The sequence below is a fragment of the Uloborus diversus genome, chromosome 3, assembly GCF_026930045.1.
Source record: "Uloborus diversus isolate 005 chromosome 3, Udiv.v.3.1, whole genome shotgun sequence".
NCBI classification, from domain to species: Eukaryota; Metazoa; Arthropoda; class Arachnida; order Araneae; family Uloboridae; genus Uloborus; species Uloborus diversus.
In genome coordinates, this window is record NC_072733.1 from 132,258,034 (window position 1) to 132,284,946 (window position 26,913).

At 31.4% G+C, this 26,913-nt stretch overlaps 1 protein-coding gene across 2 annotated transcripts in view; it reads right to left on the reverse strand.

Moving 5' to 3' along the window:
* Positions 1 to 26,913, reverse strand: part of LOC129218563 (carbonic anhydrase-related protein 10-like) — a 489,515-nt gene that overhangs the window by 79,029 nt on the left and 383,573 nt on the right. For both annotated transcript variants that reach the window (XM_054852871.1, XM_054852872.1), the window contains exons 5-6: positions 10,455 to 10,556; positions 9,475 to 9,541 (exon numbers count right to left, since the gene is read on the reverse strand). In XM_054852871.1, the coding sequence (XP_054708846.1) occupies positions 9,475 to 9,541; positions 10,455 to 10,556 (169 nt within the window). The remainder of the gene's footprint in view (positions 1 to 9,474; positions 9,542 to 10,454; positions 10,557 to 26,913) is intronic.

Here is a 26,913-nt window from a genome sequence, read left to right on the forward strand (position 1 = left end):
TATTAAGTTAAAATTTTCAGCGCGTAAAAACGGATTAATGTAAATGTTAAAATGTGTATAAAAGCGTAAAGCTAGAAGATACGTATAACTTCAGATGCAGTTTAGTGTCCTGTTTCCAGACACAACATACAGCATCAAATCTTAGAGAAATAGTTTCAAAGTATATGTTTCCGTGTATGTCGGAGGCGTGCGTAAGCATAGGCTGAAGCATTGACTGAAGCATAGGCTCCTAATTCGGGAACTGACAAGGGAGCTAAAACCATCATATTAACCTTTTATATAACCCCTATTTTACCCTTAAATGATTGCTGTTACCATAACATTCAAAACAAGGACGAAATAAAAATAGCTAAATACCACTAACGTAAGCCTAGAGTGTACAAAAATAGTTATATATTACCTAGGTAAGTAGATAATGTATTACCTACGACCTTTAGCTAGGGAACTGACGCATACTTCATTTTGGATCAAAATATTCGCCTGCTCATGATCTTCTACCTATGTGCAGGACTAATAAATACAGCAAATTTGAATGTTATAATCACAATAATGAATAGCAGTACTGCTGTACATTGTAATAACAGGAAATAGAAAAGATTGTGTTTCTTTAAAATTCACAAACTAATCGACGGTGAGCTAGATTCTGGTGCTAGAACTCGGTAGTATAAAATAAAACTTTATTAAATCAATTATTATATACTATTTTTAATGTTCTTCATTGCTGCTACCAAATTCATTAATTATCGTAATAAACTTGCATTCACTTTTTTTGAAGAGCCGAAATTAACAAATGAAAAAGCATAATTTTTTTTTAAAGAAATTATTGTAAGTAATAAAAAAAAACTTGATATGTAAACGCATTCGTTCTTTATAGTCGAAATGTTAATTGTTTTTTTTCTTTTATTTTGAAATATTTCAAGATTATTCTCTTTTTCTTCATGCTAAGCCACATATCCTTGACCTGCATATTAAATTGTTTTTCAAAGCTCATTATTTATTTGGGCGGAGAAAAATCATCCGTTACGTTATCATATGATGAAGTTAAAAACAAACGACCATCTGTCTTATTGGTAAAAATCTTCAAAGTGACTTGGTTCACAATATTGGCTAGTTCAACCTGAGTATATGTAGGAACTCTTCTATTACAGAAGATGCGTCATGTTTTGTAGCCATGGATTCCACATTAAAGACTGGATTGATTTAGCTGCTGTAGTATAAGTCTACTTTAACTTGAGTGAAAGACTGAAAACTGACCGAATACTACATGAGGTCTGACCTTGGTTAGATTCATTTCTTCTTGGGAAGATAGATACATTTTTGTATGTGTGCAAGGACGATAGTTACCAAAGTTATCGAAATGTATTGACAAAGCAAAATTACCTACCTAATTTTAATAAAAAAATCGCCTTACCCTCTATTCTCTGGAGTTCCAACTACCAGATTCAAACTATGAGAAGCTATGAGTTCAAAATCAAAAACAACCTTATGCTACAAAATACACAACGTAAAACAATAAAAGGTGTTTTACCCATTCAGTATCGCTACTTTTACAAACTTACTAAGCATCGAAGGAGCCCTTTCAAAAACGTTTCAAATATTCTTTATTGGATAAAAGAGTATTACAATGTGCAAACACACACAAAAATGTATAAATAGAACCGTTTTATTTTTGCGCATAAACGAACAGCTTTGTGCATAAAAATTTACAACTCTCTAAATTGTAAGAATATAAGATGAAATGCATTTATGATTTTTTTACTAATTGTATTTTAAAACAAATTTTATATTAATCTATTTTACGTATAAATCGTGAAAAGAAAATCTAGACTTTCCACTTATTCTAATAGCATACTGCTTTAAATGATTGAAGAAATTATAATAATATTTACAAATCATTTACTCTTCTAATACAAGTTTATCTCAGATTATATAACTTATATTTTTAGTTCTTGCATTTACTTAACTGCAGTAGAACGTTGATTAAAAGAAGAGAACGAGCCCGAACCACTTACGATGAATCGAATAATGCAAATAACGGAGATAGACTTAAAAAATGACCGTTAAGATATAGTGGCAGTTTTAATTCTGAATTGAAACACGAACATATATGTGAATCAAATAATAAATGTGATGTGTTCAATCCTATTTTTGTAATCAAAAACAAAAAAGTTAAAAAAAAAATGTATCGTATGAGACAGAAAATAAGTTTGAATTCAGTTCGACATAATATAGGAAAATTTAATTGTTATTTTATTATAAATAATGCAGATGATTCATTTTTTTGATAATAATCATTAATACTTAAAGAAGAAATAATTTTCTAATACAGCAATCCCTTACTTTCGCAGTCGACTGATTTCGAATTTTAAAACATTTTTAAAACAAAATATTGAGGGTTCAAGAAATTCGATGATGGACTTGAGGAGTGATGAAATACACAAATAATTCGGTTCCTAACAACAGAAACGGTTGCCTGCGGTGACCTTGAAGTGAAAATGGTTATTTACGAAAAGATAAAATGCATTAGAGCATATTGAATTGCTGATTTTCACTGAAGTTTGACCCTAGAGAGAGATCGCGCACCTTAACAGTGACAAAAGAGATCGCGCGGGGTGACTGAGTTACCCCAATCAGCTGTATCTAAAATTTTCTATAAAACATAATTTTCTATCTTTTCATGATTCGTAAGTTTACGTTTGCGTGCCATTATTCAGAGCACAAAGCAATATAAATGCAAAAAGAGAGCTAGAGAACGCAAAACTACGCTACTTAGAATGAGAAATTTCGAAACAGTAACAGTCGCGTGGGTAGAGTCAGTCACCCCATCACCCCTTGAATTCCAACAAATTTTTACTTCACTCGCAGAAAGAAAATAAGTAATGAGAAGAAAATGAGTAAAAACAGCACTTCACCTACTTGTTAGATAGGAGAATACATAAAGGGTGGTTAATTACAGATAAATATTTACCCTGCAACTGGTGTTTGAATAAAAATGGGGTGACTGTGTGCCCCGCGTGATCTCTCTCATGTTAACCTCTCTTGGCAAAACATATCGTTGGCACCATTATAAAGTAACGAATGTAAAAATATGCACTTTACAGGAGAGCCAAAATACTGAATATATTTTTCTCCACCTGACGCGTTTAGTTACTTTTAATGTTTTAGTTTCATCAGATAACTTCGAGTGTAAAATAAAACTATCATTTGAAGTAATGAAACACCGTTTATACGTTACTCTTTTACGTTTTTATCAATTGTACGTTTTTAAAATTAGTCCCTGCAAAGTCTAATACACATTAACCTATACCCATTATACGTGTTTTCGTTTGTACGCTTTTTTCATATCGTCCCTTCAAAAAGGTATAAACGGTGCTTCACTGTAGTTATAACTAGTAACCCATTTTGAATACTACGGCAAACATCGAGTTTGAAAAATAACGATTTTTCACATTCATTAGTTTGGCATGGTGCCGACGATATGAGTGATTAAGACCAGTCCTATCAGAAAAGGCCTATATTTTTATGAACATTACTTTTATTTTTAGGCACCTTTCTCCTTGACTGTTGTTAACCATTAATTCACGTTGAAACTTTAGTAAAAGGGTCTGTTTTTGGCTGATTCTGAATATATGTCGTTTGTTATAACATGATCTTAGTCCAAATTTAAAAAATAAGTGTTTGTTTTCTAAATGGTATCACAGTAAGCTATATATTTTATTATGAAATCATAGCAAAATGCTAAACACTCTACTCCCCCCCTTAAAGACCCCCTTCCTTTTTTGCCTAAATAAAAATTTGCAAGGAATTTTATATAATAAGCATTGTAAACTCATTTACTAGGAAATACACCATTTTTAAAGAACGAAGTACATATGAACTGTATTTGAAGCATTCATTAATCTGCATAAAAAGAGAGGAAGATTAGACCCATACCCCATTGGTTATACTTACTAACTGGAACATGAATAAAAACGTTGTTGCCCTTTCGCTTACTAGTAAAATACAAGGTAGGCCAAAAGTAACCTTCCCTACATACGAAGCCCTATCGGCCTATCCGCTGAATCAGTCAAACCAAAATTTTAAGTATGATTATGTGAAGGTATACTCTTGAGAATGTGATGATTAAAAAAAAAAAAAACAAACAAACAAACAACACAGTACTCACGATTACCGGTACAGTGAACAAATGTCGAACTTTCTGAATCAGTACACTTATTTATTCCTGCGTAAATTGGTCGCTGCGTTACGAAACTACAAACAGCATTGGAACGAGTGGCGTGTCACAAAAATTACCGACATAAAGCATTTGCAAGTATGGACATTTTTATTCCTAATGACAGCATAAAAGATGAAAATTTTCAACATGATTGACAAAACTCACTAGGTTATACAGTTTTAGAAGTACCAGGGCCGTGGTGGCCTGATCGGTAAGGCATCGAACTTGTGACCGAAGGGTCCCGGGTTCGATCCCAGCTGGTCGAAGATACACCGTCTTCATTATTGAGGACTGGTGGACGTTAACTCTATCAGTCGGAGTTATTAAATACTTAGCCAAAAATGTTTATATTTGGTACACAGTACTCTATGGTAAAGATTATCTCATGGACAAAATTTCAAGCTTGTAGGAAAAAATTAAAAGGTACAAGATGCGTCCAATTTTCCGGATATTTTTGAAATTAATATTTCAGATTTAAAAAAAACGAAGAAATATCAATCAAATTTCATTGTAAAATGTTTTTTCAAACAATAATAAAATAAAATGCAATATAAGCATTTGAAATGATGATTAAAAGATTATACATTTACAAAATAAGAAAAAAAGCCTCCCCTTTGTGACGATAATCAATGGTAGGAAAAATGAGCCACTCTCTATCTTCCAATTCCCAAGAAGTATTGTATACTTCATTCCCAAGAAGTATTGTATACTTCATTCCCAAGAAGTATTGTATACTTCTATAAAGAACCGGAATATCTAATGTTTACAGTTCTTGTAATAACAATTATAAATTAATTAAAATTTGTAGAGGCGTAGTAGTGTCTTTTTAAATTTCATATTCGGATTATCACTAGAAATTTAAAATTTGATATCACTATAGCTATGACAGATAAAATAAACGGCTATCTAAACTAAATGAGAACCTTTTCAATTGAAAACTTCTTCCTTTCACTAAAACCTTTAAATCCACCTATTTAGCTAAGAATTTATCATTTATATTATAATTTGGATATTAAATCTCAAAAAAATAGGCAGGATTCACTATGAATATTTTTTTAAAAATAATTAATTCAATACTAAGTCACACGTCAAGACAGATAACTGAGAGATGCACAGTAGCTTATTTTAAATAATTTTATCTGAATTTCAATAAGAAACTAAATGCAAATACAAACTTAAAATGAAATTTGAAAACTTGTGATTTTTTTCTGAAAGGCATAAAATTTCAATTAAAAATGCTCCCCTTTTTCAGACAGCGTTGTATTAAAAACGAGGTACAGCTTAATTACAATATATTTTCTTTTTTTTTGTAGACAGCCATTTTTAACAATAATATTGCCTTTAATGTCGTGTTTCGAAATTCAAGTAATTAGCCGAACATCAAACTAAAATTAAGGTTAAAAATGCTCTAAAAATATTCTTACTTAAATAGACTAATGCGTCTTTGTAATTTCCATTAAATTTAATTTAAATAAGTGTGAGTTTTTCAAATGAACGTGCATTAAAATTTTATATTTTTTTCCCTTTTTTTCAATAAAATACGGTTTTATTTGAAAATTCAAATAATGCTTTTACAAAATATATCTTTAAAAAAAGCGATGCACATTTCTTTAATAAAATACATGATCACTTCAATTTAAAATTATTCATTTAAATCCATACGAAATTTAATCCCATACAAAATTTAATTTCAATTTATAATTTTTTTTTATCATAATAGCTGCTCGTGATGTATTTCGAGCACTGCATTTTTAACAAAATGGGGTAGTTCACGGAAATGACACAGCTGAATTTATGCAGAAATAACAATTTGTATTTTTGTTCTCAATATTCTACTGTATTTGAAGCACACTAAAATAAAGCAATAGTTCAAAGTTACTACGTCTTATTTTTTTATCGTTTTATTACAATATGAATACAGCATACTGCTCCCGACTACCTCCAACAAAAAATTAAACATTTGATTTCTAAGATTAGAAAAAAAAGCATAGTTTAGCTTAGCTGACCGAGGGAAAAAAAGTAGTAACACTGAAATAATTTGTAGAGTTTTAGTCAAAAAATTTAAAGATATTAAAAATTTGAAGCAGGTAAAGATCCAAAATTTTTGCATGAAAGCAAGTAGGGGAATGAGGGACAAAGTTAATCAGTAAAAAAAACTTAACTATTTCAAAAGGAACAAATTGGAAATTTGTTTTAAAATTAATGGTACGCTAAGAAAGAAAAATGTTTTTTATAATAAAAATTGTACTAAAACATTATGTGTTCTTTCTCTTCGTAAATTGTTCTTAGTAATTGGTCACTTCTTTTTTTGCATGGGTGGCAAAGGTTAAAATAAACTTTTTCTAACGAAATATTCTTAAGTTGACTAAAAATATTTTTTATCAAATAAACTGTTAATAAAAAAGAATGATTAAATGAGTACGTAATCAAACAATAAACTAAAAAACAAATCGAACATTTAACTAATATAAAGGATATAAAACATATTATTTTTAATAATGAAGTTCGAAATGAATTAATGCTTGTTTAATGACATTAATTACAGCCCGATAACAATCTTGTTTTTAAATATAAACTATTAATGCGCAGATGATTTTCCTCTCAGCGGAACAAGCCCATGCAAAACACGCGCAAAATTTGACTCCTATCCCCTTGCCAGAACCATTCGTATTTCCTCATTTTCGCCTTATCAGTGATGCGACACCGAGTCATCAAGCTCAAATCGCAGCGGTTTATCTGTATGGAGATAAATGTTTGCGGAAAAAAGTTTTAATAACTGTTTCCACTGTAGCTTCCGCATTGAATCAGGACTGTAACATCCGCCTTCAACGATGCGAGCTGTAATAAAAATTAATGACGATAATTTTAACTTTCTACCAGTAGACATAAATGCAGCCAGGCGCAGTGAAAACCATCTATTCCATTTCGAAAATTACCACAACCTTACAACTTTCACACATTTTGATATATATATGGTTTTTCGAATTAAAGCGTAGCTAAACGTTACACAACGCTACTTGATCAATGGTCCTTCATCTAGTGCTGAGTTTGAAGCTGTGCCTAATATATCTCTTGGGAAGTTCTGCCATTCGACCATAAAAGATAAGATCAATAGTTCATTGTTGCTTCATAATAAAGGTAAAGTAATATATATAGTCGCTCAGGGACTAGGGAGGGGGGTTGGAAGGAGACGTCTAGTACATTAAGAAGAAATGAGTCGAATTCGATTCCTTGTTATCGTTGGAAACTATTTGAACGGGGTTGCAGTAGCGACGACATATGTAATTACTTTAGTTACAAATGCAGTCCACATATGCATTTGGGAATTCATGTGACGGCTGGAAAAGGGTAAACATTGAGTATCTTCGAAGGCAAACGAATGGTTGGTATTCTCTTGCGGGTTGTTTTAATCTTCAGTTTTAGTTAAGGCCTGATAAAGATTGTTACTGAAATATTCCTCCCACTTGAGTTGTACAAATTTTAAAATGATTTATAGGGTTTCAATAGAAAGTTTTACGATACATTTCGCTCTTTAAAGGGGATCGTTTTAAGGTAGTTTACAAGTATATAATACAACGTATTATACACTGTAATAACGATTCAGAAACGTTCCTGGAACATAATGGGCAGTTGATGTGCCCATAATAGCTTGGCACTCTTTCCAAAATTTCCAGGAAAGCTCCAAAAGCAGAATTGCTAAATTGGCCAAAGCTAAGAAAGAATTGCAAGAATCATTTTCTCGCCCGCAATTCTGGCAAAACTACGAAGTCCATAGACTGATTTGCGCCCTTTGGACGCCTTATCAGTCTATGCGGGCCGCAATCGAACTGAAGCAGATACTCTTTATAAATACGCGTAGTTATTCTTTAAACTGGGAGCCAAAAATATTTTTCTCACCATGGATAAGTCTGCATTCGTGTGACTTGGAGTAATTCAGAAAACTTTTTGACAAGAAAACTTACTTTTTCCAGGAAGTAGTTAAAAACCATTGAAATCCCGAAACTTACACGGAAATACTCAGTAAAGTTTAGAATTTTTTTTACAGTGTATACTTGTAACTCACTCTTACTTCGTAGTCTACTGATACCGTGTTTTTTTTTTCCTGGAAAAAAGGTGAGAAAAGTTTAAAGTTATAAACATTTCTCTTTGAGTATTTATTAAAGAAAAAATATATATGAGACGATGAGAAGCAAAGATATGTAAGTTACAAAATTAACAATTTGAAGATAACCAGTACGAATGGTACGTGGACCTCTCCTTTGTCTAAAGGCAAGATAAAGTACTAGTAGCTTTAGTAGGTACTGTACAGCATGATTTAGAAAAAAATAATGAAAGCCTACCTAGGATCTTATCTTTAAACGCAATTTTATCGAAACTTTAAATATTAGTTTTCGCAGAGCAAGTGCAAACTGTATTTTTTTAAAGGACTAAATAGGCAATCGTATTTAGTAACATATGTAAAAAGAGCAGTATAATTTTTAAATGCCCCGAAAATTTAAAAACATATATTTCTTCAGATAGGGCGTATATTAAACATTCTCTGAAGAGTGTTAAAAAAAAGAGGCAAAATGTCTTAATGTAATTAAATCTTTCAAACAAGTTTTTGATTTTTTTTCAACATAAAGATAAGCAACAATTATGAAGTTACTAAAATACACTTTTGATTTCAAAAAAAAAAAACTGAAATCATAAAGCAAAATAAATGAATTGCTTAAACTGTTTCGAAAATCAAAGTATCAGTTCATTTGAATAAAAGCAAAGACTCATTTATTCAAAGCATTTACATGCATTTATAATGTCAATTTAAAAAAAAATGTTTGCGCCTTTAAATTATTACCATATCCTTTCAAACATTTAAAAAGAGTTCACGGTTTGTAATCGTAATAGGTAGTTTTACCTATCACGATTATAAATTAGTTTAAAAACTTTTCATATGAGCATATTCTTACGCATAGTTGTACCAACGATAATATTTGTTAAGGATATTGAAATTAAAAGAATGACAGTATTTTTGGAGCCTCATTTTAAAATTTATTTAATGTTGTAATATAAATGTAAAACTTAACTAATTTGTATTTTTAAAACATACAAAAACTCCTATAAACTGAAGCATTAATCTTGTTTGAGTTAAATATTTACGTTTTTGAAAAATACGTAAAAATATATATTGTATAAGTAAACAATCGTATACAGTTGCCAAAGTATTTAATACCACTGCAAATATTATGAAATGAACTTGGTTTTCATTATAAACTTACCTCGATGGACAATTTTATGAAGTTGGCTCGTGATAATTCTTAATTCTGGGTTAGATAGATCTCCTGTCTATGGAGCAAAAAATAAATAAATAAATAAAGAGATGCACTTTAAAATTATATAAATAATAATAATAATTTAATTACACGATAATGATCAATCACTGCAACAACAACAATAAAACTGTAAAATCAAATTTGTTAAAAACACTTTAATACATTAATGCAATGGTATTTGTAAGTGCGTCGATGCACACTGTAAAATAGAAATGATTAGTTTTTTCTGTAACTTCAGTAACACTTCAGATATGTGCCGTACGACTAAAGGAACAATAATACTAAATATACTGATGAATTAAACAAAATACGTTTAATGTTCAATCATGAAAAATCTAGGAGTTTTAGAGAAAAGTGTTTTGTAACATATATACCCAGTCTTCGATGTTTACAGTCAAGTCTAAATATTAAATGCAGTAATGATAGCAGTTAAGGATAGTTTACGACTGCTAAGAGGGGGAAATACTTTTATTGCTTGCATTTTAGACAATAATGAGGTAATAGTCTAAGCACTTTATTTCTGCTGCTGAAGAAAACTTTCTTTTTAGAACAATTTTTATTAATTTAGTAAACACTTTAAAAATACAAAATATCCACAAATAAAGAAAATAGTTTTTGTCCGTACAGTCGATCCCGTTTAATGGAGTAGCCTATTTTTCTCGAAAAGTTATTCTAATAAACAGAATGTTCCATTATCCGATATCACAAGGACTAATTACTACGGTTTAGTACATTGAAAAAATAAAACATTAAGCTGGATATTCTTATTACCGATATTCTATTAAGCGGGCTCGACTGTATATCTTTCTATTGAACGTCATAAAAAAGAGCAATATTCATCACAAAAAGTAAATAACAATAAATTTACAAGTCTGAGAACACTAATACTGTCATTAGCTTCGAAGTTAAAGTAGCGTTTATCATACCTGCATTAAAATAGATATGCCTACGAGACCTTGATTTTTTTGAAGAGCCATAGCTTCTGATATGTTCTGATACAGGTCACTGTTGTAACCATATATTTGTAGCTGAAAAATAAAGTAAAAATCTCTTAAAATTAAACATGAGCAGAAAAAAAGGGCATCAATAAGAATAAAAAAAATATTACTTAGTACAATGAAACTAATTGAAGTGCAATGATGATCTTAAAATATTTTGAGTGGTATAATAGAAATAGTAATTACATTTTAAAAGCATTAGCTCCAGCTATGTTTTCAAGGGAACAGGAAGGGAAGTATAAGCATAAAAGTGTTATGGAGATATTTGAAGCAACCCACTTTATAATCCTCTTAAACCTATAGGGAAATGTTTGAATTTGCCGCTTTTTAAATTATTTTTCGAGCTTTATTTTCAGCGGAAACCAAATAAGCAAGCGTGCGCAATGAAGCTAAAGTACAATAGATGACAATAGGTCAAACAAATTAAGAATTTAAAAAAATCTAAATACTGCCCTTTTGCCGTCCCACATTTGTTATGGAAAGAATGGTTGCAAATATTGTTACTTTAAGGTAAGATAAACAAACAGAAAAAGTAGAAGTAAGAGCATTGGAAATATCAAGCAAACGATTTCATACATCAAGAAAGTTTTAAATGCCATTCTATATTCGGATACGATCGGAAGTTCAACACTTATAAGGCTGTGGAAAATAACTTCTCACCAACTTCAACAAATACCAGTTCCCATAAAAAAACAAAAAAAATATATATATTTGACTATATCTGATTATTTAATAACCGTTTAAAGGCCAAAAGTTAATGCACCAATCTTTCAGTACAGGGAGAAAAGAAGATAAAAAAAAAATACAATAATTTTAATACTCTGAGAGTCTAAATGAATATCTTTAACTCTTACTCGTATCAGTTCAAAATATGCAAGCACTAATAAATATATAAACACTAAATGAAGAAAATGACCTTATAAATGGTAATACTTTTTAAGAGCTGGTTGAAATCCGTAATTTTTAATTATACTATTTAAAATTAACATTTGAATCGAGAAAGTTTGAACCAAGAAACCATGCCAATAGCGTAACTACAAATATAATTTAAATGATGTTGATTCAAAAGAGCGTAGATGTAGAGCGTAGTTGTGCATTTAATTTTAGCTGAAGAATCATTTACTCCTCTCTAGTCACCCTGGAGACATATATTTCAACTTTTCAGGCAAAAACAGGAAAAAAAGGATGAGGAAATGAAACGATTAAACCTTGTTAAAATAGAAATCGTTTCGGTATTTCCACCATGCTTCTCAATACATTTTTTAATGTTTTAATAGTATGCATCAATATATTTATCATAATTGTAATATGTAATATATATATAATCCAGAAATATGAAACATAAATCACGATAATTAACCATCTCAAAATCGCGTCACTTTATTGATTTAAGCATTCAAAACGGTCCGTAAATGGCAATACATTGGAAAAGTATATGTATTTTTGCTCTGAGTAAAGGATTGCTGCACCTTTGGGTTCAAGTCTTATGTGCACTAAAGCGTGGTTTCCTAGTAATTATCAATGCGCTAAAATCAATAAATAAATAAATAAATAAATAAAATAAAGCATATCATTATTTTTAATGTGGCAACGATGTATCACTTTGTTCTGGTTAGTCATAAAGCGATTTGTATTTATTTGCACTGCGTCTACATAAGTTATACACATTAGGATTTTTTTTAAAAAAATGAACATAATACTGAAAAATACGCCAGGACATGTACATTCTTTAGTGAACCATCATTTTAAGTGCCTTTATACTCAACCCTTATTATTTAGATTGATGGTGGCATTTGAAAAGTGACGACAATGGCACTAGAAGTGACAATTCACTCTCGGCTCGTTTTATACTGTAATAAATTATCCCCCGTGATTCAGTTGAGCTACTTTGTCTTCCTTTGTGTTGCGCTCTATAGCTTTGAGCTTAAGAAAAGATATACTCTATTGGGCAAAGAAACAATCATCAGGAGAGCTTAAAAGCACAGCAGTTGGAAAATATTACATTTCAATAAAAACAATAAATGATTTTTAACCACATTTAAAAGCTTTACTTTTTAGTTGCTATTTAAAATTGGCGCTAGTTTAAGTCTAAAAAATATTGATGTTTCACTAAATTAAATCTTCGTCAATCAATTTTCTTATATCAGTTTTTCATGTTTCGAAATTTTATTATCTCTGCTTTATTTTGACTTTCCCTGTAAAATATAAAAAAAAAATATTAAGAATGTGCAGGAATCATTTAGCATGACGAAGTCAATATTTGTGTATTTAATCATATACAAACCTTCGAATAAACTTATTTGGGGGCCATTTTCAACTATCAAACTTTTTTCCTGGCTACATTGGTTTGGACGGATATATTGATACACAATATCGCGTCTCGTAATCGTTGTGAATTTTTCTCTCAAAGAGTTACTGCAAAAGTAGATACTTTAAGTCTTGATTTCGAACTTTTTTTTTTTGGTGACTACTTAGGCATTTTTACAGAAAATTAGATTTGCCTTATACACTCACTATGTTTCGTTCTTTTTTTCCTCCTTTGCATTTAAAAACTTTTTTTTTTTTCAAACACGCATAAAAAATAAAAAGCTCGATAAAAGACGACACTTTTAAAAGAAAAATGGTGAAGGTCAAAGAACATAGTTTAAATACGTTCAATAAAAGTTAAGTTATTTCTGCAATTCTTTTAATATAATTGCATAAGAAAGCAGTCCGTCGGCTCGGCAGAAGAAATCACAGTAAGGATTTATATCAAGTGTGCGCATGTCAGACTTAGCTGGGTTTAACTAGATTTGATTGGTTCCAAATATTACAACAGTGTTTGACAAGGAAAGAGACTTTTCAAACCAGTCCAAAATTCACTACTAAACGTACATTTTTATACTGAAAATACTTGAATTGCCTTTAGAACTATATGTATGACTTTGCATTTCAGCATTTCGTGAAATGTTACATTTTCTATAAGCATACAAGGGGTCCAGAATGTTGGCTACCACTACTCTATTTATCGACCTACCTACCAATCTACCCATCTATAATAAACCCTCCCAACGGACGCCCCTCGGTTGCGGACAAAAATGTCCAGTTAGGGTCCACATTAGAGGACGGAGGATATATATATATATATATATATATATATATATATATATATATATATATATATATATATATATATATATATATATATATATATATATATATATATACATATATATATACATATATATATACATACATATATATACATATATATACATATATATACATATATATACATACATATGTATATATATATATACATATATATACATATATGTACATATATATACATATATATGTATATATATATACATATATATACATATATATGTATATATATACATATATATACATATATATGTATATATATACATATATATATACATATATATGTATATATATATATACATATATATACATATATATATATATATATATATATATATATATATATATACGGGAAGAAGTCACGGATGAGGCTCCTTCTGGGAATCCATCATCATCGCGAACGAACGAACAAACGATAATGTCCCTCGTGTGCGAGATATACAGGGTTGTCCAAATTAAAGTTCTCCAACTCAGAGGCCTGTGCAGGATATTCTATGGGTCATAATGTGATGGAATTTTGGAAACAGACACTTCAGATCATGCGCTCGTGATTTATTAAAAAAATAGTGCTAAAAGTTGCCGATAGATGGCGCTGTAACACAAGTAATGGGAAATTTGCATATTTCAACAACGTGATTTGCAGAAATAAAGCTTCTGCGCAACGTATGCAAAAGATGAGCCCTACAAAAGTGGAAGGTGGAAGACAGGCGCTGCACAGGCAGCTATTTTCAGCCTCGCTGGTACACAATGGTGAATTTGAAAGACAAAGCTCTATTGGTCAAACTTTTTTACCAGAATGACGAGAACTCATGTGCTGCTTTAAGAGCATTCCGTCTGCTGAAGAACATGCGCCGAGGACCGATGTCTTCACGCGCTTTAAGAGAGAGGATGAAGAAGTTCGAAAGATAACTGGGAATTTTGCCAGGTAGAGGACGCCATGCTGTGAATTCTGCACGCGTAGAAGACGTTGCTTTGGCGGCCGTGGATACCACTAGACAATCGCGACATGGTGTTGTCAGTGTGCCACGTGTTTCTCGTGCTGTGGATATGCCCTATACGACCGTCTGGCGTGTGATGCGTCGAATCCTACGCTATTTTCCTTACAAAATCCATTGTTTTCATCAGCTGTCGGACGGGGACCCTGTGGTTCGTGAAACATTTGCGCTGCAGTTCCTTGCCAGAATGGAAGTCGATGCTGCTTGGCCGTGGAAAATCCTTTGGACGGATGAGGCCCATTTTCACCTGAATGGTCAAGTGAATGCGCACAACTGCCGCATTTGGGCAAGTGAAAACACGCGAGCAATTCATCAAGTGCCCTTGCACCCTGCAAAGGTTATGGTATGGTGCGGTTTCACTGCAACATTCATCATTGGGCCTTATTTTTTTGAAGAGGTGACTCCAAGAGGATTCGAAACCTGCTCTGTCACAGGAAGACGATATCAGAACATTTTGACAACGTTTGTGATTCCTGTACTGCAACAACGTGGCCACCCACAGGACACTATATTTATGCAGGATGGTGCACCTCCCCATATTCTTCTGGGCGTTCATCAAGTGTTACGGGCAACTTTCACTGATGCACGTGTCATCAGCCGCTGTTTCCCAATAGTTTGGCCTCCTCGCTCGCCTGATCTCACCCCATGCGTCTTTTGGTTATGGGGATTTTTAAAATATCATGTCTACCGAGAAAATCCAGCAACCTTGGCAGATCTGAAAGACTCAATTATTCAGAATGTGCGTGGTATTAATGTGCACTTATTGCGTTCCGCTATGGAACACACTGCTTTACGGATGGAAAAAGTTGTGGAGAACCACGGCAGACATATAGAACATCTATATAATGTCTTGCTGATCTGCAACGCTACCTATTGGCAACTTCAGGTACTATTTTTTTTTTTAAATAAATCACGAGCGCATGATCTGAATTGTCTGTTTCCAAAATTTCATCACATTATGATCCATAGAACATCCTGCACAGGCCTCTGAGTTGGGGAACTTTAATTTGGACAACCCTGTACAAAAACCGCCGAATGAGTGTTCGTGTGATGTCAGAACAATTAAATTTGCCAAAAACGGATGTTCATCAAACGGTTACGAAAAACTTGGATTTACGCGAAACTTTTGTCAAAAGTTTTGTCCAACCGTTCCCATTGTCCACCCGGACCGGTGTTTCAACGGTAGGCAGACCCCCTATAGCCCGGCAGACTTCTTGCTGCCGAAGGTGAAAAGGAAGCTGAATGGAAAGCATCTGGAGATCCTGAACAACATTAAAGACCACGACAAAGTGCCTTAGCAGCATTCCCAAAAGCTAGTTCCAGAGAACTTTTGATGCATGAAAAACACATGTCCTAGGTGTATAGACGCGGATCGTGAAGAGTATTAAGTTTTATTACATGTTTGATCATCAAAACTGTTTTTTTTTTTTTGAAAAAAGTCTTATTACTTTTACGAGAAACTATATATATATATATATATATATATATATATATATATATATATTACACTTTTACTATACGTAGTTTTACATATATATACGTACAGGGTGAGTCAAAATGAATATAGCGATTACAAACGGCTATAACTATTTAATGAAAAAAAAAACATATCGATAAGATTGACACCAATTGTAGAGGGAATTTCGAAATTTTGTGTACATATCTCAGAGATTTTCTATGTGTCTTCCCTTGGTCACACGGAAAAATTCTAAGCGGTAGTCCATTTCACGCCTGAAGCATTTGCGCAGTAACCGATGCAAGCGCATTACACATAGAAAATCTCCGAGATATGTATACAAAATTTTGAAGTTCCGTCTACATTCTGTGTAAATCTTATCGATATATTTTTTTCATTAAATAGTTGTAGCCATTTGTAATCGCTATATTAACTTTCACTCACCCTGTATATGTAGTTAGTAGCCAAATTATTAGGGACACTCCTCAAATTCTAGTATTTTCAAGTTTAGCCTCATTTTTGGAGAAATAAACTACAAACCACATTTTTTTTTAAATTCTGCATTGCTAATGGTATCATTATTATTGTTTTTTTTTAAGTGGCTGCACTACCAGTCTGCGTCATTTTTCAAAAAAAGTGACGTTATTCCTGTTACAGTTACCTCATTGAGTAATAACAGCTGTTCCTGTGGGGTTATATTCTGTATTCTAGGAATATTTCTATGAAAGTTGTGGTGTCTGCTATTGTCAATATGCAAATAACACTTATTAATAAAGTTTTTTTACTGCAGTTTGTGGCTGAAGTTCAAAATTAGATTCATATTATAACGTAAAATTGTCAAAACTTATATTTAAATAATGTACAAGGTTTCAAACATGTATTTGGAAGAGAGATATTTGGGTAATTTTACAGAACACTTTAACTTAGTAAACATAAACTGTTATAGAATCGACTTATTGACTTAGAAATGATCAACAGAAATTAATTAAAAGAATAGCGCTTGCATATATTTTATAGTAATTGAAATATATGAAAGTTGCAATTTTGAACATCAATTCATTAGACAACGCTCGCACGCGTTTATCTTTTACTCAAAGAGCAGAGGAAAAAACCGAGAAACAAAAGTAAGTAATGTGTATCTTCATTGTAGATCATATTACCAAGATAAGTCGTCAAATATTGGGGAAATTGTTGCTATGAAAATCGATAAAAAGTAAGGATGGTCTGGTTAAAGAAAATGAGAAAGATATAATATTTTTTATTACTTACGATAATACTTATTTCTACCGAGCATCCTAATCAGATTTTTATTCAAAAAGTTTGTTGTCATTTAATGGAATCTACACTAAAATGGTAATTGAATTGCAAATATTGAATGATGGTGATCTTTGATAGCAGTCAAGATCCTTCGTTATTTACAATGCCAGCATAATCTAGTTCGTATTAAAAAGAAATGTCTAAAATTTTACTAGAGGAAAGAAAAGTTCACAGTATAAATCATTCTAATTTGTTGTCAAATGAAAAAATGTGTCAGGCAGTTGATCCCTGTATTTTATCCAATTTAATTATTTTGATTAATGTGTATTGTAAGTTAAATGAATACGAAAGCTACTAATGTGCATCATATGCATGTACAAATTTAATATATTTCTCAAAATTAATATATATATATATATATATATATATATATATATATATATATATATATATATATGTCATTGATAAAGTGTCGCACCACATAACATAACACATAATTTTAAGGGAAATGATTTTAAGGAAAAAGATAAATTTCAACTTATATTTACTTGTATTCAAACGATAAAGAAAAAAATGTATGGTAACAGTTGAAGTATGCGGTAAATGAAGCTGTAAAATCCACTCTTGTATAGTTAGGTAATATATAGGATCACACTTCTGTTTTTTTTCATACAGTTGTAGATAGGTGTGTCTAAAGTTTCTGACTCCATGCACTAAAAATCTGGTAATTTGTTTTTACTTTAGATATTTTTTTAAACTGTTGTAGATGACTGTGTCTAACTTTCCTGACTCCATACACTAAAAATCTGGTAATTTGCTTTTGTTTCAGATAAAAAATGATGACTTATATGAGCGATTCTCAAGAAAAGTTCTTTTTGCACTTCAAACTTTCCACTGAGAAAGGTCAAACGACTTTTCGTAACAGGTGCAGTTTGGTATATTTTTTAAGAAGAAAACACATGTATTTTTTGTAAAAACTCCTAACGTTCATGAAACATCTTCATTTTTTTAGATTATTTTTTGAGATTTAAATGAATAAATTTGATAAAATGAGTTTTTATTCTGAATCATGAATCAATTGATTAGCTAATACGCTATTAAAATTATCATCTTTAATGAAGATAAATGTACTAAAATATCAAATTATTGAAAAAGAAAAAAAAAAAACTAAACTAATTTTCCTTGTGAGTTTCGCTCAAATTTTTAAAATAAAAACCAAAGGTGAACATTTTTGGTTCCGAAAAAAATTATTTGCATCTAATATAATAAGAATGATTATCTTAATATATTTTATAGTCAGTCTATCAAACCATCTACATGTTTATTAATTTTCCGCTGAATTTTAATGATATTTTAACACATTTCTACCGACAATGCAGAAAATATGGCTACATCAAATACATTTTTTCATATTTTCAACAATGGTTCACTTTATTATAAGCATCAGAAACTTAGATATTTTTCAATCATTTTGATATTATTCTCCTGATCAGGAAGCCTGTAATTTTCTACTAGTAATGTCGACCGCTACTAAAACTGTAAGTTTTATTAACTGCCTGTTGCACCTAGTGGTCATGAAAGCCTGTAAAAACTGCTCGATGGAAATGACGCAAAATACCGGGGACAATTTTTAACTATGCAAGAAACATAGTTATGTATGCAATCGGACAAAAACAAAATTAAATTTAACATACTTAAATCTTTGTAAAAATCTCTTTGAAAAATACATTTTAGTTTCTTTGCTGAAAAGGCAGACTAATAAAGACTTAAATTCTGACTACAGACATTGGATGATGATGACATTTTAGTACTTATATGAAGCCTCCGTATATATAATTGTTATTAATGACTATTAATTGCCTGTTATATTGTTTTAGAAAGTAAAAAATAAAATGAGGTAAAAAAAAATGTAAAATTTTTTTGTAACCTTACTCTATAGAGTAAGGTTACAAGAAATTCGATGGCAACTTAGCTGCCGTCACTGCTCTGGAGTAACTAAACTGATATAAAAGTTGTAAAGTTACACATTGCTTGTGGAAGTTTACACCATGGTAATGTAACTAAAGCGTAAAATTTCTAGCATTTCTGCGTAAGGTTACACCGTACTTTTCTATATGCTTACGGAGAAATTACTTGACAGTTTACACATTAGCAAAAATCAAGCTTTTATCTGACTTTCTTGAACCGGTACTCAATTTTAATTATAAGTAGACAAAAACGTCAAGTTAACTATTCCATGGTTTAAATTATCTAAATGCATTAAATGATCAAGTAAGGATTTCTTTATAAACGTTTTAAATTGAAAGTACAAAATGAAATTAGTGAGTTACAATGCTTGAAATTTTGTTATAACAGTATTTAAAAAAAACATCCTAGAGACCCCCTTCTTTACAGCTCTTGCTTTAAATAATTTGTTTATTCAATATTTATCAAGTTCATGCTTTTTCACAACCAATAGACACCAGCAATCGTTTCTTTTTATTATTATTTTAATTTATTTTTTATAAGAAATAGATTTTATTGCACTAACAGAGGAAATAATCCGAGTGGTGTCCGAACTTTCAATGCGCGTATCTCACAGACAGATCGCAAAGCAACAAGAGGCTTTACCGCTCAGCCACCAAAAGTCGGTTTTTCGTTTTGCCAATTAGAGTTCACCTGCTCTGAGCCGATTCTGATCTTCACGCAAGCACTTTGAATTCTACTGAAGCCATAGTTCAAGGTTCCTCCAACAATTTGAGTTTAAAACAATGATACCACACAATTCAGAATTCGTGCAACTATGCACCCATTAATACCGGTAACCTTACACATTTCGTTTATTTTTTTTTTTTACAGAGAATTTAAAATGGTTTTCAGAGGCTATGAGCCTGGGACAAGAAATTGCATTTCTAGAGAACTACCCATATATCCCTTGTGTGTTGAGAGTAACAGAAACATGTGCAAAGTGTCGATGCTTTTATACCTTAAAAGAAAATTCATAGTATTGAGGTATTAAAATCCTTATGGGTTTGTACTCTAAAAGCCTAAAAAAGAAAGCATTGCGCTTTCTTCATCTTTCTTTTTTTAATAAAACGATTAACATTATTTTTGTTATTATTAAAAACAAATCTTAAACACTATGTGTTTCTTTCTTCCGTTTTTACACAAGTGCCTGCTTAAAATGTAAGCTGCAAAGAGTTAGATGACGGAGTAAGTTTATTCTTCAAATCAAGTTGTTTACGATGAAATATACATTAATAATAAAACAAAGAACGGAAACAACTTGTTTGATCTTTGTTGCCTGGAAACAAATAGTAGCGACAACTAGAAGCTTTAGAGCACTGCAGTTTCAAAGAAAACCGCTTTAAAGATTACAAGATACATTTTTACTGCAATTTATCGTTTATAACAAATCAACTAAATATCTTATTTCAATGTGATAGACATGAGTTCAATGCATTTCCACTTCATTTCATGAGAACACTTACTCAATTATATATTACATACATATATTAGAACACTTGTTCAATTATATGACAAACATTCGCTGCTTTGTTTGGAACAGCAAAACACTTTAATAAAGTAATTATGTTTTACGATAACTTAAAATTTTACGTTATCAGAATCTTACAGTAAAATACGAATATTGCCTAAATGAACAAATTTCATTTTTTCTCGTGAACTAAAAAACAATCTAAACATGCTTTAACATTTTAGAAAAAATATTTTAAAAAGTGCATTTGATTAAAAGGAAAACCAACTCATACGAAAAGCGAGATTTGTCTAAACTTTGCGTGATTGGTGTTAGTTCCGTTCGGTTACTTTGACTTCAAAGCGGAAAGTGAAATTGAGTTGTTCAGTTTTTATAGGCTCAAAAGGTCAACGCGTGGCACCGAAATTATAAAAATATGGCGGATTTATAAGAACATGGAACTTGCTATGAGCCACATTTGCTGCCGAGAACAATTTACCTCCAAATTCTTTTTTTGTATGAAGGAGAGAAGATTCAAACTTTACAAAATGAATGCTAAATTTGGGGCAAGTTGTTGCCTCAAGGTCAATGAAGGTCACAAAAAAGTGGCATTTTTGACGTTTTTTAGCATTTTTGAGATCGAAAAACAGATTGCACCTTTCAGTTGCCACGGCAAAAGTACTGTCGCTTGAAAAGTAAGTATGTGCACTTGGATAAAAATGCATAGATAACTTAGGCAAGTTTAATGTGCTTTTAGTTGCATGAGGCCGAAATAGCGAAAATGTCACATTTTACTGATATTCTAACTGTCCTCCTCTTTGCGCAAACAACATATTGAAATATTTTTGTTGCCCTAATCATGCCCTATTATTGGTCTTAGCAAAACACTAAACTACATTGAGGCGAAATGCTTTAAAATTAAAAAAAAATAATATTTTTGCCTATTTTTGCCGTCATGGTTTTTTCTTTCTTCATACTATTTGCCAGAACTTCTGGTATTCTAATAATATAGTTTGCAATATAATTGAAGTTTTATTGTTCTGTGACACATATATAATATTTTTGACATTCATTTCATAAGACATTAATAAAATTTAAATTTTGCATATTTCAGAGCAAAGTAATTAAACCATCATTTTGAATGTTATTATATTTATTTATTTATTTATTTTTTTGATCAAACATATCGTTTCATTTGAGACTCCTGAATGTGTTTTTAGCACGGCACTTTAACCCATTCTTTGCCCCGGCCGATACAGGATCGGCCGCGCAGTTTGTGTTAATACTGCCCCGGCCGATTCAGGCTCGTCGCAAGAAAATGGTTCCTAACTGTCTTCGACGAACCTGTGTCGTCACGGCGTTTTTAGCAGTTTTTGCCTCGGCCGAATATGTGTCGGCGATCCTTCCAGGGGCAGAACCCTGTTATTGCGCTTCTCTGTTGGGTTCTGGTGCTTTTAAGGGAGCGGTAATCAAGCTCTTTTCCTTAGACAAAAGGGATGTAACTTATAGTATTTCACAAAACTTGTTGTAATTTATTTTATTTTACTAAGATAATAACCTTTCAAGTACTCCTGGATGAGACACGTATAATGCTTCAAATAATCAGGCATTATATTTTTATCTTTTCGTGGAAGCTTTGTTTCTCAGCATTCTGGCATTTGAACTTCTGATGAACAAGTGTGAAAATATTTCCTTACACATTTAACAATATTTCTATGCCTGAATAAAATAAAAAAAATAAACAGATTTTTTTTCTTGTTATCAAAAATCCACCTTCTTACACAAGCAACCTTCACTAAATTGTTCACAATCCTCAAATTTTATAATTTATTTTACACAACATTTTTTAAAAATTATCTTACACATCTTAATTTTGTACGAGTATGTTTTTTTTTTAATTATAATGTGTTTTACTACGCTTTTTATTTATTTGTATATTATTATTATTTTTTATTATATATTTATTTTTAAATCGTGATAATTTCAAACTTAAATTTTAACTTTTTATATTCACGGCATCCTTTGATGGGTTTTTAGTGATACAGTTTTGAATATTTTTAATTTCGCAAACAAAAATTATGACGACCGCATTGATTATACGTAATAGTTGACCCTGCAAAACATAAAATATATATTACAGTAAAAATTAAATAAAACATCTTGTTCTTTTCGCTTTACTCATACGAAACGAAACATTCCTTTTCTCCCTTTCTTTTTCAGATTTTATTTACTGTTTTAAAATAGCTCCAATGTTTTAACTGCACCTTCTTTTATGAGATTTTAAAAATAAAAATAAAATATTTGGTTTCTTTTCAATAATCAAGTTGCCTTAATTAGTAAATAATCCTATGAAACTAACTAAAATTTATCCCAATATGTTTTAAAATAAGAAAAACAATCCGACTCGATTTCAAGCAAGATTTTCTTTTTTTTTTCTTCTGAAGACATGTTCTCAAATACAAGCAGTAAAGCTTGCTTTGAAATTCCTTTCTGATTCAAACTCTTTTGTTGTAAGAAAATAATGTGGAAGGGTTGACCACAAAACACTAAAACCGTCTGACCATTCTTTGAATGGAACTAACTTGCTCGGATGTTTGCAAAGAGGGTACTTAGAGAATACAGACCTCCCAGTCGGTCTAGTTATTCCTCTCTCAGCTGGGGGCTTTTAGTTGCATGCACAAAAGTATCCTTTAGGGAAATAGGGGATTAGTCGCAAGTTTTGATCTTTTGTAATCATTTATCTTTAAAATACTTCCCACGCTTGAGCAACTGATATCTGGACACTCAGAAGGGATTTAAAAGTCATCGCAATTACGATAAAAGAACCGAAAAGCAAAGAGATGTCTCTGTGTTTATTGGTCGTTTTGAAGGGTCACAATGTATCAAAAGGCACCGAAGAATACTTTTTATCCGCTTAGAAAATCATTCCCACAGTTAAAGCGTTTTTGTCCATTCAAATGCTCCCCTTGCTCACAGGTTGGATCAATCAGACAATTGTTTGAAGAATGTTTTGTTAAGCCCTTTTGAAAGGTATATCATCTTACATTTAACAGTTTTGATTTCTTAAGTGTATAAAAAGAAAAGAATGATATACTGAGATAAAAGCAAAAAGAAAAATAAATCAATAAAATAATTAGTGTTATAAAAATAACTGCTTTTCGTCCTATCCTCTATTGTTTATTATTTTCCCGTTATGTACTGTGTAAATTTAATGAATATTTCAGCACATATTAGCAACCTTGTATTTTATTGCACTATTTAATTCAGTGCCAAAAAACTAATAAAGCGAAGTGATTTTCGAATGCAAGCTGAACAGCAAAAACAACATTAAAATCCCGAGAGCAAAATGGGGAAAAAAGCGCTATTACAACGTAGCAAAAAGCTACTCCGTTCGTTATCTGCGGCATGCGCGTTAAGGAGTTTCGGGCTGATCATCGAATGGGTTAAACGGATCAGTAACTAGACACTTTCTCTAAAAAAAAAGTATTTTTTTTTTTTTTTTGAAAACTTTGTACTCAAGGCCGTCTTTTCTTTTTAAAGCTAAGTATTTATTCATATTTAACATTCGAATAAAAAATGAATGTATTATAAATCGGTTTTCGTTTTTTGACAAAGTATATTTTAAAATATTATTGATTCAACTTCTAAAATTTACATCTATATTGACTTCAGTAACAATTCGCAGCAAAACGATTTTTTTTTTTTGTTTCTTGACTTTTGTATTCTTACCACTACATTATAATTAGATCCGAAATATCAGAACAATCATACTATTGAAATTGAATTTCCAATGTTTTAAAATTAAAAAAAAAAAAAAGAAAATAGAAGAAGATAGAAAAAATAACTTCGTCCATTTCTGTCGTCATGGTTTTTTCCTTATTCATACTATTTGCCTAAACTGTTGTATTTTTATAATATAGTTTGCAATATATTGATATTTTAATGTTCTGTGACACATTTAACATTCATTTAAATTTGCACATGACATTTCACATCTGCAACTTTTATGTTTAGGCGCAAAGTCCTAAAATGAATCGAAAAATAATTATTTTTCTGCATCTGCAAAAAACATCAATTTATATTAACTATATTATTAGAATGGCAAACTATATTATTATAGAATACCTGAAATTCTGGCAAATAGTATGAAGAAAGAAAAATCCATAACGGCAAAAATAGGCAAAGTTATTTTTTTTTTTAAATTTTAAGCATTTCGCCTCAATGGAGTTTATTCTTTTGGCAAGAGCAATGATAAGGGCAAAAAAAAAAAAAAATCAATATTTTGTTAGCGCAAGGAGTTACGACAGTTTGAATATCAGTAAAATGTGACATTTTCGCTATTTCGGCCTCATGTTACTAAAAGCACTTTAAACTTGCCTCAGTTAATTCTGCATTTTTTCAAAGTGCACATACTTGCCTTCAAGCGAGAGTACTTTTGCCGTGGCAACTGAAAGGTGCAATCTGTTTTTCGACCTCAAAAATAGTAAAAAACTTCAAAAATGCCACTTTTTTGTCACCTTCGTTGACCTTGCGGCAATAACTTGCCACAAATTTAGTATTCATTTTATAAAGTTTGAACCTTCTATATTTCATACATAAAAGGAATTTGGAGACAAATTGTTCTCGGCAACAAATGTAGCTCATAGCAAGTTCCTTGTCCTATAAATCCGCTCAATTTTGGCTGCCGCGCGTTGACCTTTAGGGGCTCATAAAAACTGAACAACTCAATTTCACAACAGAAAATTCTGGATTTAGATTTTTATTTAGATAACTGGAATTTTTTTGGAGAAAATCTGAGATCGCATGAATCATAAGCGAATAAAATAATACGATGGCAACCCAATAAAAGAAAATAAAATACTAGCACAGCAGTCCAAACTGTTTTAAAATTTCATTTCAAATTCGATTGTTATTTAAACAGTCTTCATACAATGGAAAAAAAAATCATTACTTTGGATCAAATATTTTTCTTTTCTAAAAATGCCAGTATTTAACAAAATAAGGTCTCCAAAACTACTCTAAAGGAGTGAAAAAATAATTGGATCAACAACAAAAATTGCCCCTCATGATTTATTGCAAGTACCGGGTGGTTATAAAATAAGTATTACTTATTTTGAGAAGTCTGTAGCTTGAAGGAATCATCCGATTGCAACCAAATTTGGAACACTTACTAATCTTAACAGGGGAAGAAGGACGGTGCACTAAAAAAAAGTTGAAAAAATTGCCAACAGGTGGCGCTTTTATATTTGCAATGAGTAATACAAGAAAAAAGAATTAGCAAGTAAAGCTGGATGGCTTATTTGAAAGTTTTACAGGCGATGCTGATCAAGTTAAGACTCCACGACTTGACCATTGAGCTGGACGACACAATCCAGGCGATGTGCGACGTTTTTAACAGCGGCTGTAAAATAGTTTTAAAATCAAAGCGCGATCGGCAAATTAACAGGCATCTCGTACCACGTTAATGGCGGAAATTACTGCTTCTTTAATTTGCTCATGATTACTACAGTGTTTGTACTGTTAGCGTCATCCTTTTCAGGCTGCAGAGCCACCTATCGGTGATTGAAGCAACTAAATATGTTTATTGCACCATCCTTCTTCCCCCTTCAAGATTAGACAGTGTTCCAATTTTGGTTGCAATCGGATCATTCCTTTAAGCTACATACTGCTCCTAATAGGGATAAATTTTTCGTAGTCACCCGGTATACCAAGTTATTTAAGACAAAGTGAAAAAAATCACTATTCTAATGATTTTCACACATGTGTCCATGCAGAGTGTCTTTTAATTAACCTACAGTTTTAAAATGAAATTAATTCGCGGAGACTCACTACATGGAGCTCATGATTAATGCAGTGGCAGGGGGTATAAAAAGAAACAGTTTCACGTTGGTTTCACGCCATTGCAGTAATGCCTCCCAAAGTACAATATTCAACAGAATACCGTATTGTCCTTGTGAAAAGTTATTATTTTTTGCCTTCTAGAGTGTTTGACATCATTAACAGTGTGTTCAGAACCATTGCTATTGCTTTCCAATATCCGAGCAACCATCCTCGTGTATTGCATTGCTCATCGGATTC